The 14,907-nt window shown below is 43.0% G+C and overlaps 1 protein-coding gene across 1 annotated transcript in view; it reads right to left on the bottom strand.

Moving 5' to 3' along the window:
* Window positions 1-1,613: 1,613 nt before the first annotated feature.
* The window catches only part of FAT4 (FAT atypical cadherin 4), a 150,582-nt gene continuing 137,288 nt past the window's right edge, over window positions 1,614-14,907 (bottom strand). The window contains exons 15-17 of the mRNA XM_075090214.1: window positions 14,262-14,479; window positions 9,302-9,563; window positions 1,614-5,121 (exon numbers count right to left, since the gene is read on the bottom strand). Coding sequence (XP_074946315.1) covers window positions 3,245-5,121; window positions 9,302-9,563; window positions 14,262-14,479 — 2,357 coding nt within the window. The 3' untranslated portion in view covers window positions 1,614-3,244. The remainder of the gene's footprint in view (window positions 5,122-9,301; window positions 9,564-14,261; window positions 14,480-14,907) is intronic.

Raw genomic sequence — 14,907 nt, 5'->3', positions numbered from 1 at the left:
AAGTGAGCAGTGCAGACCGTTTTCCTTTCCACATATTTGTGACTTATAATATGTCCCAGATCTTGACACAGGACCGCGCAGCTCTGATGATGAATGAAGGGAATTATGCAGCTCACTCCTCACGACTCTAAGAACTTTGGATGATTGTTTCAAATGATTCATTTGGAGCCCCTTTCTGATCCTCATCATGAAAGAATTAAAAAAAAAAGGCAGAAATGGATCATATGTTAAGTGTCAGAAACATCTCTGCTTTTCAGAAACAGGGAAACAAGGAAATCAGTAAAATATACTCCTCTCTATTATAGAAAGTGACAAAATTTAGAGGAATGAACTAAAATTTGATAAACTGTAAATGGCATTAAAGTAATGACCTAAATTTTGTCTAAGTCCACATTCCATATTATTTTCCTTTAACAAAACTTTTTGATAATCTCAGAATGCTTAACTGGCATAATGCAGTTCTCAATATGTTTGGTGTTAGTTTTAAAAGATTTCATTTGTTAAAGTTTTCATGTGTTATTAAAATCGCTGCTTGGATGTGGTACAGTTTGTATTAAAGAGTAATATCCAAACTAAACATACAGCTTTTTAACAGATGTTTAATTACAGCAGCTTCTCAAACTCCGAAATCATTTGTGGATCTCTTGTTATTTCAGATGAAACTACTTACATACAAATGTGGGCTGCTTTGGCCCATTATCTTTTCACCATTGTGGGGCAAGATGAAGTTGTCAGAATTTTTAGCCAAAAGGAGTAGGTTCTGAGACAAGCTGACCAAAAAACTTGAAAACAGTCAAGTAACAGATAAAAAAAAACCAAACTCAAATTGTTTTTCTTTTTCTAAGTCCTTTAAACAAAATACCACTCATTCAAAGTGTAACCTCAGAACTCACCTCTTGCCTGCAGTCTTAACTTTTTCACTCTTTGCATTCTCCGACAAGTTGTCCAAGTTTGATTTATTCTCTCATAAATATACAAGAATGCAGTTATTTATTGTTCAGCCGCTGCTTTAGTAAAGAAAGCTCTTGTTCTCACACTCCGAACTATCTACGTACTGGAAAGCTTCAGCTCTGAGCGGAGGTGGAAGTGTTGGTTAACAGAACTAAAACCAGTTGCTACTAATAAACCCCTATGGGCTAAAAACCAGTTTTATTACATTATCAGAAATCTGAAAGTAGGTTTGGTACTTTCGGACATTATCTTAGGCTCAACAATGTCCCAATACCACCTCTTCTCCATCTTCCTGAGATAGCTGAAGCCTGCTGGTTTTTGATCACGTCAGGGTCGCTCACCAAATGCAAGAGGGATACGCTCAATCCTTCTCTCACCCTTGGTGAAAAATTCATCCCTTTGTAAGGGGCAACAGCACTGGACTCAGCGGGACTTCAAGAATTGCACTGGGCTTGTGCTGCCCCTCTGCAGAGAAGTTAATTTAATTTCCACAGTCGTACCAGTGCTGCCTTCGCTGCGAATGAACTCCGAATGCATAATTTTACATCATCACCTTGCTTCTTGAAGCCCATTTTATGAATAAAAAAGCTAGTAAAAGTGAAGATCAAGGAGTGGAAATGAGAGAGAGAGAAAAGTTGAAAGGTTTCAAATAACACACACTAAAGATTTTAAATAAATATTTTAATTCTATTATTGGCATTTACAGGTAGAAAGCATACAGTATGTTACAAATTTATCAAAATGTGAAAAATATGGATGTTACATAAGTAACAAATGTAAAAAAAGTATTTTTCTTACCTTCCCTGAAAGTAAGAAAACTATTCAGCATAGGAAAATATTGATATAAAAACACAGCTTAGGTAAAAAAAAAAAAAAAAAAAATTGAAGTTTTTACACAGTACAATAGGTTCATCAGATCTGCATGAAAATGTAAGGACTTTGTGAGGTTCTACTTTGCCTAAAACTTTAGGGAATCTGGGACAAACAGTAAGCTACATTAATGAATCTACAAGTAGTTTTCCCTCATATCCGCTCCAAAATGCTAGAGTGCAGTAATTTTCTATACAATAAATAATTCTTCAAAGTTTCCATCATAGAAAATCATATAATGCAGAAAATGCCACTCCAAGGTCACAAAGGCTAGGCAGTGCTTTAATAATAATTATGATAATACTTATTATAGTGCTTCATAATGTCTAAGCACTTCAGACGAGTTAACTAATTAGTCCCCACAACACCCCTGTGAGGTAGGCGAGTAAGTGTTAGTCCTACCTTTCTATAGTACAGATGGGAAAAGGAAACCTGGGGAGAAGCACAGACCGCAGCAGCAGCACAGCCGAGATGGGAGGCCAAGAGATGTGGAAATGGAGGGGTTTCTCCCTCGCTCCCGTTGATCGTGCCGCTGCCGCGAGCCAGGCTACCTGGCCAGGCTGACAAATGCCGATCGCTCCCCCCCCCCCACTGCACGCGCTCGGCGGGTGGGGAGGGGCAGGGATCGGGGTTAAGCATCCCAAAATATTTCATGGAGATTCAGAAGCTCTCACACAACTTTGTCAAAAAAACAAACCAACCCAAAAGATTAAAAAAAAAAAAAAAGGCAAAAAAAAGGCAAAAAAAAAAAAGAAACCCCCCACCCCCCAACCCCAAACAAACAAATAAACAAGCTGAAAAGAAAAAAAACTCCTAAAGTGCTGACTGGCTTGAGCTGCTTCTAGCACCTCTTGTATGGAATAAGACTTATAGCACTGTTGCCAGCAGATATTCAAGCTGATTTCATCACATCCATCATGTGAGCAACTGCAGGATATGGTAGCTACGTTTTCTGAGACACCTTACTACGGTAATTCCTTCATTCACCATCCTTCTTCCATGCACTTCTTATGGAAAATTAAATCCTCAATACTCTTGCATTGTAAAAAAATGTTAGTAGCTGGAGACAATATGCACATCCTTCACAATTAAAAAAAAAAAAATTAGTTCTTTTTCAGAACAAAGCATTATTAATTTAAGAATCACAAACCAAACAATGGTAAATAGGGAACCCTTTTCAAAGGCTGCATGCCGAATATCTTGTTTTCAAATACAATGCATGCAGGAGAAATAAATTCATCCAAGCATAATTAAATTAAAAACGTTTTAAGTCTCTTTCAGCAGCATAATGGTTATTATTTTTAAAGTCTCCTCCAACCAAACTGGCCTGGGGTTCAAATGCTGACCTTTGCTTTTCTACAACCATATAACGGTTCGACCGGCCCCCGTGGCTTTGCACCGTGGCAATACCAGGAGATAAAGCCTATACGTACTGTTCTGCTTCCCCGTCCTTGGAAACAGGCTTCGTTGTACCACCTTTGCTGTCTTCACTTGCTGCTGCTGCTGCTGCTACTTTTTCAGGAAGTGATGCCAAATCTTTGAAAACATCCACATAATGCCCAAAGCCCGGGCCCCAGTTCAAGAGGTTGTCCCAGTTGAAGCTTCCCGCTTGCTGCCCCAGCTTCACAGGCAGGGAGCTCTCCCCCGCACTGGCGGTGGTCGCCTGTGCCCCCACCGGACCCCCCTCGCCTCGGCGGCCAGGGTACCGCCGGGGCTTCAGCCTGGCGCCGTAGTTGTCCTCGTCATCCGCATCGGACTCATTGACCTGGGACAACTTGGGCATCCTGGAGGTGTATGCTATGGGCTTATCCCTGTCGTATTCCATCTCTGAGCAGGTGAAGGACTCGTGGGAGTCGCTGTCGGAGGAGGATTCGGGCGCGGGAATGCCATCGGCCGGGTTCCTCGTCCGGGACAGAGGCCTCCTGCAGTCCTCCTCAGAAGAGGACCGTCCATGGTCTGCGCTGCAGATGCTGGGGTTTCTGGGGCGAGGGGTGTTCAGTCTTTCCACCTCTTCGATGGACAGCCCCACCGGAGGAGCAGAATCCAGAGGGATCTGCCCAATGGGCTGCTTCAGGCGGCTTCCCGGTCGGGAACCATGGCTCGCCATGGTCTGTGGGCTCTTACTTCTCCTCCCCAGCCGAGTGGCATAGTTAAAAATGCCAGGCTGGCAGACGTCACTGTGCATCTCCAGTGGGCTCCCTTCCCTTATGGCGAGGTGCAGCTCCCTTGCTGGACTGTGCCTGTAGAAAGTCGACGATTTGGAGAAGGGTGCGGGGCTGTGCCGAGACAGGGGGTTGGGAGTAGGGCATGCCGAGTGGCTTAAAGACGTTGTCCTCAAGCCCTGCCCGTAGGCGGGCTGGTAGGTCAAGCTGCTGGCTCCCAGGGGCATGGGGGACTGCCGTGCGAAGCCCAGCGGGCTGTGCCTCTGGATGGAGAACTTGGGCGTGTGGCTCCGAAACTGCTTGTAGTGCTGGATGATGTCGGCATCCGAGGGGGCGATGCTGCTGGCGTTGTCGATGTCGTAGTGCTCGATCTCGGGCTCAGGGGAAGCCAGCGGGGCGCTGGGGATCGTCTCCGTGGCGTGCGGGATGTCGGTTTCGTCATAGATGAGATACGGGTTTTCTCTTTCGATGATATCGGGTTTGGGGTTCCCTTCAGGCTGCTTCCTGACAGTCATGTCATCGCCATATGGCGGGATGTTGTCAGGGTCATCAAATGCCACGTTCTCGCTCCCTTTCTTCTTCTTCTCCTTTGTTTTCTTCTCCTCTTTTGGAGCTTTTGACTTCTTTCCTCGGCACTGGTTGCAGAGGATGAGGCTGAGGACCAGCAGTGCCAGGACAGTGGCGCAGCTGCCCACGATAGCTGGCACGGCCCAGAGGGGCAGCGAGAGCTCGGCGGGGTGTGGGGACGGCAGGCAGACGTGACCACCATTGATCCCCGCTCTACACTCGTGGCCCGGGGCGCACGAGACCCCCAGGCACGCCACCACCGCCTCGCACGTCCGTCCCGCGTACGCCTCGGGGCAGCTGCAGGTGAAGCCGGCGTGCGCCCCGGGCTCGCAGCTGCCCCCGTTTTGGCAGGGGCTGGAGGCGCAGGCGCCCGGCGGGACGCACTGGTAGGCGTACCACTGGTTGATGCACATCAGCTCGCCCCAGCAGGGACTGCTGGCGCAGATGTTGGGACCGCGGCAGCCGATCTTCACCGAGGGGTCTGTTTTGGAGAGAGTGGCGAGGCTGTGCTTGCCCGCAAAGGGAAGGCTCTCCCCGCCATACTTGATGTAGGAAATGCAGCCGTCAAAGCCTAGGAGGAAAAGCAACAGTCACGTCGGGACCTGAAGACTGAGGCCACTGTCAACAGAGGCCAAAGACACTCTGAGCAATACCACGCGAAAGGAGAAACCTTTCGACCAACAGGTGACGAGACCTGCGGTGTGCCTGTGTGCCCTGAAACGAAGGGGGAAACACAAACACAGAAGCAACAAAATGGAAACCCCGATGCTGCAACGGTGGTGACAGCCTTATTTCTTGATGTGGTTTTAAGCAGTGCACAGTGCGTTAGTTACACACATGAAGCCTCTGTATTTTCACGAGTGAATCTTATGTGTACTGAGCTTACGACTGGTTCCCCAGACTGTGATTAATGTACAAATACCTGTGATATTAACCACAGCGGTGCAATATTTAAGTAATCACTTACATCGCTAGAAGGACGGCCTACTCACAGATGTTTCAGTATCTGACAATCTGTACTGAATCATTTAGGCTCGGGTGTAAGGAACATTTTGTTGCTTCTGTTAAATATTTCCTCTTACACTGTAATGACTATTTTGTTCGTAAACTTGTGATAATTTTGGAGGCTCATATTAGATAGGAACTGAAATCTACTTTTAAGAAGAAGATTAAGTAAAGGCTGGTCACCCCTGGTGCTTCTGGAATAACTTCTACACATGCACCTTTTAAAATTAATGATTTTCACATCTAATCTGCGCACAGAAATGGAGAGTAAAGATAAAAAAAGTAATTAAGCAATTCCTCTGAAGATATATGCACGATACTTATCAAAATGATACCAAGATATCTTGGTTCTTTTAAGTCTGCCAAATAAGAATTCATAAACAGGCCATGGTTTTTACCTTCAACATTAAGATTTCAAAGCAATGAAAATACTCTTAAGTGAGTAAATAAAATGTACCAAAACCTGCAATTAAGATGCTGTAATTAACATATGTTTTCTAGAGGGCCTGTAAGACATTTAGCACTCCCACTGAATTCATTAAATCTGAAAAAAAACAGGCAGTTGTAAGCAGAAGCCGAAATATAATTTGAAATGTTGATCTGGCTTTTAAGAATTCTATAGGCTGCGCAGGAGAAGGAACTACTGCCCAATTAGGAAGTATCTACCTCAAGCTTGGAGACTGGGAATAAAGTTAAAAGTGAGGAAAAAACCTTAATATAAAATGCAATGAAATAACGGAAATGTTTTACCTGGGTAAAAACAGGTTGCTCACACATAGACTCAACTCTGCTGCTCACTGAGCAGATGAGACTTGGGGTTTGCAATGCAAATGGATACTTTTGTGATTGTAGCGTGCTTATCTTACAGAAAGACTCATCGAAGGAAGTCAGGGGGTTATATTCTCAGATTTTTATTATAATGTAGTTTCCCCTTGAAGCAGAATTATTTTGCCAAAATACTAAGCGACGAGCAAATGGTTGAATTTTGCAGAAACATTGTATTTTCTAAAAATATATTGTTAAACTGACTCAATTTTCAATTTATGGACCCATTTCACTGAAGCTAAATGAAAGGCTCCATTGTTCAGTAAATAAGCCAAGAATTCAAGTGGTTACCATAGGGAAGCGTCTATTCTAATAGTATTTAATGTCTTTAAAGTGAATTTGAACAAATATTCCTTCTGATGACTTCATTCAAGATACTTAAATGGTTTTGTTTCCTAATTTTCCCACATTTCTAAAGCTTATCATCCACACGGAGAAACCTGTGCGCAAGAAAACATCAGCTTCCATTCCCTTTTGCTTGTGTGCTTTCCAGTTTCCCCTGTTCCCAGCTGAAGTTGCTCTCGTGCCTCTGCTAAGCCTCCTGTCTTACTGCCCCCTAAAATCATGGCAATACTTTTATGTTTCTGAATCGTGAGCGGCCTTTCCCCAGACTTCCCACAGCTTGGCTGTAGCCCTGCCAGTGGCGACGCCGAGTTTCAGTGCTGGGAGAGCCCAGGGAGGTGGGATTATCCCCAGCCTCTGTGCGGTGGTCGCGTGTGAGGTCGCAGGAAAATCCAGCCTTTTGCCAGCCTAATAATTCTTTGTGTTCCCAAGATTCAATCCTTTCTGCAAGGGTTTTAGGACAGTGCAACCTCCTGCTGACCTCTGCTCTGAGCTGTGACGAAACGGCACACAGAGATGTGTTTCTAAGTTACGCTCTGAGTGTCCACATGTGCACTTGCTGTAAGAAACATGTTTGCTTCTCCTTAACTTCTGTCCTTGGGATGCCGTACGTGGTGCCAGGTTTACAGGACGATATTATTCAAGACCAAATTTATCAGCTATTTCCAATAAAAATAATCACCAAGGAGAAGGAAAGTGCCACTACTCAGTTCTGAAGCCTCGCACTTGTGTGAAAGAATAAACAGGAGCAAATTTTCCATACATGAGAGTGTCAGAGAAAGATTAATTTCTGCAAACGTATTGCTGGGATGGAAGAACGGCCGCTATGAATGGAACTTTGTGAATAATTGTGGAAAGCCCTGTAAAAATGGGTAGCACAGAGATAAATGTTATGAATATTTACTCTGTCATGAAATAGTAAATACACTCAAGTTGTATGACATTACAGATTTATAATCTTCAAAGTATGTTGGTTTAAAATTTGAGCACCCTCTGATGTCAGAAATGAAATATGAGCGGGTATCAACATCAAATACATTTCACTAAGAGCTGCAAGTCAGGTGGTGTAAAGGGACATGAAAGAGCCTTCTAAGTTCTGCAAGCACGCTATTTGTGTATTATTTCCATTCTGGAAAAGTTGTATTTTCTTTCACCGTTACTTAGTTTCATTTTCTCCAGTTTTTACATTCCCAAATAAAGAGGAAATTGAGGATTTAGGTTCAGGTGGGAGCCCAAGCAAAACGGACAATTACCTTGCCACACGCTTGGTGGTCCCTTGCAGCAGTGATGTGATAAACAGCAACAGGGATTTTGTCAGCTCTACCTGGGTTTGAAAATGTTATTGGACAGACCAGCTTCACAGCCCTGGAGTTGTCACCCGCATACGTTTTTGTCTGCCTTTAATGGTACTGCAGATATTTTTGACTCTCTGAGTTCATGCAGAGTTTTATACCTCCCCCTTGTAAATCCTTGGTATGTCGTACACAGTGTAATCTAATAATAAAATAAAATCAAATCATATGAATCAGAGATTTTGGATTGTGTTTTCCTAATGGAAGCCAGACAATCCTAATTTGTCTGCCACAGCATCAGGCAGTGGTGAGGTTTTAGCATCCTCAATTTTCTTTTTTCCAGCTTTTTTAAAAGCCTCTGACTTTTCCATGCATACGTTGCTCCTAAAACATACATGTAAAAACGGTAAAGGTAAGCACAGAATTCATATGACTTCATACAAATTCACTGTACACAAATGCGAAGCACGAATTTGCCGCACTCAACCATCCTTTATCTGGTCACAGGGCTTGAAGACAGGAAGATTTTTCAGTAAAAAAGCTCTGCGAAACCTACGTGCCTGCATTGTCTGGAGTATCTCACAGTTTGTAGCTAAAATCACTTCCATCTTTACTTATCGCTGGGGAATGATATCAAATATATGTTCTCTACTTCTTTTGCCAGGGTCTAAGAGAGTTGCTTTAACTCTTTAAGGGAGACTGATTTACCTCTTAACAGTTAGATTTCAGTCAGAGCGTGGTTCCTTATTGTCCTTGGTTTCTGTTGCTCAGAAATAAATCCTATTCTTCATTTGACAGCAGGATAAAGCGGGAGGAAGTTGGAGTTTCAGAAAGTATTTTAATCATATTAAAAACAGGCTAAATCCTGCAGTACTTACCAAACCCCTACAGAGACAAAGTTCTCATTTAGCATTTTTACCCAAGTAAAAGATTTGCTTTGATTTTCCAGATTCTGACCCAGGTGAAGAATAGATCCTTTCTTCTCCATTAGCATAACAAAATTATAACAACTGATTTGACAGACAAGCAAGCAAACCCACTCCCCGCCTCCAGAAAGCTGTGGGGACAAAGTGCCTGCTTTGGAAACAGCAAGGCTGCAAAGTGTATTGAAGGAACAAAGTCTGCAATCCTTCCTCATTCAATTTGCAGCTTTCCTGGCGAACTATGGAAGTACATTAGAAAATAACAAAGAATTACAGTACATTCTGCAACCTTCAACCAAACAGAGACCCTTTGTCTTCTCAAATCTGCTTATGTGCAGCATATTAAAATAATAATAAAAATTACCTGCAACTGTGCTCTTGAAAGGTTGGCTGGATGGGATTCCTCCCAAAGAAATTGTAAGAACATTTAGTCCACCAAAGTCTTGCGTGGCGTGGAGAATCTCTCGGCTGTGAGTCTTGTCGACCGACAGGATAGTAGCGGACCCGTTCTTCTCAATGAGTACCGAATGCCACTGCCCGTCCGCCGCGTACACTTCTGGGATATTTCTTTCCACTTTCCCAGCAATTCCAGCATCGGATACGTAATGTACTTTCCCACCTTTTATCTGATCAGGAAACAGCAAAATGTATGATTTTAAAATGATACACACGTAACCACTCCTGTCCACACATAACCAATGTTATGCCTATTCAGCAGAGCTGCAGTAACACATGGCTTCGGTTGTAATAGGAAGCCTGGGTGTATTTTTTCCCAAATAACCATTTTGTACTAAAAATGCATTAATTATTTAGTACTAAAAATTTGGGCACAATTAAATACATGATTGTATCGGTAGAAAACTTGGAGCTGCCACCCACTCATTCCACGGCTAATCTCATACGAGAAAAACCTGTTGAGGGGCCAGCAACAGGGCATGGACGTGACAAAACATTTTAACCAATGAAAGAATAATTCCTCCTCCTGCTTCAATGCAAGTGTGGAAAATGCTTTGCAGAGTAAACAGATGTTGTCCTCGCCCAGAAAACTTGCATCTAGTTTTCATTTTGACACGATTCGGTATGCGTACAGCATGGCAGGACTTGAACAAGACTCCCATTTCCTATCTGTTTTTGCTGCTAATTTGCATTTTGCAGAAAACCAGTTGTGTTTTAGAAACCTTTCTGAAGAGGTGCAAAGCGTATTATCTTGTGTGAGTTTTCAAACGGTGCTTACTTGAGCAAACCGCTTTTAAACCCGTAAGATGTTAGGAAAAAAGGTTTCTATTCAATTCCATGAAAAATGTTTTGGCTTTTCCTCTAGGAACGACGCCTCGCAATTCTACCGAATCATGCGATGCAGGATTTCAAACCTCTTACTAGCTCAATATTAAAAGACCAGCGCAAATTCTGCATTTAAGATATAGGCGTTTAAGAAAACCCCAACATCCAAACCTGCCAGCTTCTCAAATACTGGATAGGAATTAGCTACGTCAGGCGGCCTCCTAAGGGTGTACAGATTCGCGTACAGCTCATACAGGGTGGCTCTGCAACTTGTTGGAAGTTTCCTTCCATACTCTGCACGTTTGGCCATACACGTTAAATAAGCCGACGCGTTCCTCGCTGCGGCTCGGTCGGTCCGTGACACGTAACACGAGCGTGCAGAACGCGCGCACGCGTAGCCCAGGAAAGGTCGAAGCCCCAGGTTTGTTGAAAGCTCTCTAAGCCTCGCCTGCTTTGTTCCAGGAAAAATAACGTTCACCTGGGAAGAACTGCGAGGTGACACACTGGCTACAAGAATGCTGCTCTCGTTTCCAGAAACTGTTAAATGCTCTGGATTTACTTCCTTAGTGATGCAAGCTGAGGACTTTGTTCATGCAGATCAGCTTTAATATGGCTGTAAGACCACGCTCATGCCTTGGCAGCAGCCTCAACTGAGCGTATCTAGCACGTATTCCATTTGGATCAAGAAAAACGACGGTTAATATATGCACGCACTCCATCTATACATGCAATAATTTGGACTGTTTGAAAACGTATTGTTTGAGGGGCTCTGATAAAGCTGCCCCTCAGAGGAGGGATGCGTTTGTCACTGGCAAACACAGGTGGCATACACCTGAACTAGCACACAGGCACAAAGAAAATCCCACATTTGGAAATGCAGTCACACAGACATTTGTAACATATTAAACAACATTTGCCAGAATCAAAAGTATTTATAAAAAGATTAACTGGGCGGAATATATACGTATATTCATGTCTGTAGCCTGTAACCGGTTTGTTAGTCTTATTTTGTCTTTTATGCTCCATGAAAATACTAGCTTGTATTTTGGTCTTTATGTAAGCAAAAAGAAATATACCGTATCAGACAATATCCTCTAAGCTTATGGGAAGACTGAGCACAGAATCGTAACTTCTAATCCCACATTAGAGAAAAACTGTAGAATTATTTACCTGTCAGCAACTGATATTTTGCATACTGATTTATGACTCTCTAGCTCCATTTCTGTTTCTTTAAAATTGCATGTGACTAATGCTAACAGACTCATAAATAACATACTAGTGACTTTTGGAAATAAAACTTCCAGAGACAAGACCGGGCCATGACTTCTTCAACCAGGAAAAAATAAGGAATGTTCTTCTTGGTTCCTTGAAGCACAACATATTTCTAAATTTGAAACAAATGCTGATGCTGGCAATATTGAGTAACACCCATTTCTGGGTTTTATTTAAACGGCAGAGCAACTGACAAGTAGAATATAATGAAAAGAATGAACCACTAAAGCAAACATATTCCTAACTACTAGAATGATTCAACTTTACTAACACTCTGAGTCTGCTTTACTGAACAAATTGCTTCTTATTTGTCTTAAATCTGAGCACTAGCCTTTACAGATTTATGGCTCACTGGATGAGATACCATTCAAATGAATTATGTTCTGGTTTATTCCTGCGACTCAATATGTGCACAGAATTGCAGAATGGTTTGGCTGGGGAAGGACCTTTAAAGATATCTAGTCCACCACCTCTGCCACGGGCAGGGACATCTTTCACCAGATCAGGTTGCTCCAGGCCCTGCCCAACCTGACTTTGAACACTTCCAGTGATGGGGCATCCACAGCTTCCGTGGGCAGCCTGTCCCAGTGTCTCACCACCCTAACGTATGCGTCTGTTAGCTCATATAGGTTACATGTAATCCACATTCTCCTCTCGTACAATTCATAGATCTTAGAGCTACAGCTTTGCTAGTTTAATCCGATTTCTGATGAGATGTTCAGCCAAAACAAGGCAGACAATTTCACCTTTAACCTGCTGTATTTGTCCCATTACTTCTACCTGAATTAGCTGCAGTGTGTATTATTTGTGGGAGAATAAGCTGTGACAAAGAGCCTTACTAACACGGAATCCCCTACCTTCTTCCTTTTTGTGTGTTTTTAGGGAGACATTTTCCATTTGAATTTGACCATTGCTTAGTTTAATCTGATAATTTCTGTATCTTTCCTGGACTAAGGATCCCTGTATATCATAAAGACCTCTCTCGCGTTTTTTGGGGGGAGTTTACATCCATCTTTTAGTGAACCAGCTGCTCGCAATCTTAGTGGATCTGATTTATTACCATTTCTCTAAATTTTACCCCAATCCCATCTCACCAAAACCAGTTAACTACAGGAGGAAAAACGTGGAGGCACGGCGGTAGCCACAGGACTTGTAGGTTTTTCCCTAGCACAGTTTAATATTTAAAAACATCTGGCAGATTTTCTCTGAATGCTTACACTTTGGCTAACAGCATACTAAAAGACCCCCAAATCCAGTTATAAGATTGTCTACTTTGAAGACTGAAGGGACAGAAGCTCCTAAAGCTCATCTTCTGCACCGGGAGCGGACTGAGATGCCAAGGAGACCTACGCATCGGTTGGCTTCGCTGACATCGTGGGCCACCGCCGAGGGGAGTGCTTGTCGTGATACCTCCTCCAGGTATGAGCAGCGGCGCAGAAGCCATCCTGTACTAACTACAGTTAAATTACTACGGTTTTATTAACTAGAATCATCTGGGAACTTTTCGGCAATAATCGGTACAGTGATGTTACCTCTCCTCCCTCAAACTGCTGCTTCTGTTACTAGGCAAACCTCCCTCCACTCTTTGCCCTTGCACAGCTGGGGCTGGGACTTGACACCCTCTGCTTGCTTGTATAACTTCGCCAATATTAACAATAATAAGACTGTTTGCATAAACACACCACTAGTGGTTTCAGCCAGGAAAGGCAACTCTCTCCTTTTTTTTTTTAATAATGCTTATAGAGCTGACCTAGCAAATTCTACCAGGGAGAAGAAGGTAGTATTTGTTTTTTCTCTCCAGAACTCAAAATAATGACATCTTATCTGCTAATATGACTGAAGCAGAAACTTCCTATCAAATGATGCGGTAAAAGTGTACTCCAGGGAGGTAATGCAGACTTGTTTCTTAAAGACAGCCGGTGTGTCGGGAAAGCTCTGTATCTCTGACCAGGCAGGTGAAGAATAACCATGGGGATGAAGCTTAGAAAGTGTGAATTTCTGTATGAGTTTCTTTAAAAGTCAGGGAAAAAACTTGGAAAGCCTTACAGCAGTCAAGGAAACTTGGAGCTTACACCAACCCAATAAATGGGCTTGCCAACATCACTGCTGTACTCATTTAGAGTTATGAGTAAATGGACTGAGTCATAGCCAGGAACTGAACCATCGCTGTCTCTTGAGAAAGGTAACTTCTGCAGCAATACACTCTTTGGGAAAAAACCCCAAAACTGTGTGGCATTTGAAGCACTAATTCAGCTATGTATCTCCAAAATAATTTGATATTGACACTGGTCTATGGGTAACCTCACAAGTTCAAGTTATCCCTCACTTCCTAGTTTGATAAGCACGAGCCACACCAGTAGGAATTAATGAAAACTTTTTGGCAGTTGTTTGCTTGGCTTAAGAAGGGTCTGGGTTCAAGGCCCGAAAAATCAGAAGATAAAAGGCCAGTGATTAAATTATTTGTTCTGCAGAGTGTAACTTAATGATGATAACAAATATGGCAATGAGTACTGTTCCTGTGGCCTTAAAACAGTCATCATTTGGAGTCTAGACAAAACTGATTAGATACAAAACCGTCAAGATCTTCTGATACCTTGGCAAATAGCAAGGGAATTGTTGAGAAGATGAATGATACTGGAAGAGTGCCTAGCCTTGGTTAAAGACCTAATATTTTATAAAGGAAACAGCAAGAGTAATGGAAAAATGTGATTTTGATCACCACGCACGAGGCAGTCCAATCTAATCAAACTCAGCATTAGCTCTAATCTTACCTTCACAGTAGTGAAGTTGCTGCTTTCCTGGACGTGAACTAAAACACCGTTCTCGCTTCTTGTCCTGAACTTCACTTCCAAGCGGTCCGCGCTCGGGGGTCCTGGGCCAGCGCCTCGAGTGCCGTGTCTCATCACGTATTCTCGCTTCTTGTTTGGGCTCATGTGGTAGTCGAGTCGTCCTTTGCCTTCTAGCGATAAGGCAGTGTCAGCAGTAATATCTGGGACAAGGAGAGGGAAGCGCTGAGTATGCAGCTCCTTACAGCTATAGTGATCATCTGCCTAATAACGACCATTTTCTTTCAGGGCAGAGATCAGGTTCAGAGCAGGTCAGGGACAGAGCAGGAGTGAATAGTAATTTCTACCCCTCTATTCTTTGGCTTCAACCAGAATGTGCGTTTGAGAGTGGGAGTGTGCTAGTAATTTACTGCTGCTATCAGTCAATAGTAAATTAAAACTCGCCAGGGAACAAGTGAGGGAGTAAGGAAAAAAATTTGGCTCTCAGAACTGTAATTCCTTCCCAGGGATGTTACTGTTTCCATTACTGCAAGCAGGGTTTCATGATATATTGAACTCTAAGCTCTTCAGGGCAGAGATAATGACTTTCTATTTGTTATGGCATAAAAAAAAGAATAAAAAATGGCAGAGC

Source organism: Phalacrocorax aristotelis, chromosome 4, assembly GCF_949628215.1.
Source record: "Phalacrocorax aristotelis chromosome 4, bGulAri2.1, whole genome shotgun sequence".
Lineage (NCBI taxonomy): Eukaryota > Metazoa > Chordata > Aves > Suliformes > Phalacrocoracidae > Phalacrocorax > Phalacrocorax aristotelis.
Note: the sequence above shows the minus strand (reverse complement) of the source record. Positions and strands in the feature narration are given on the sequence as shown.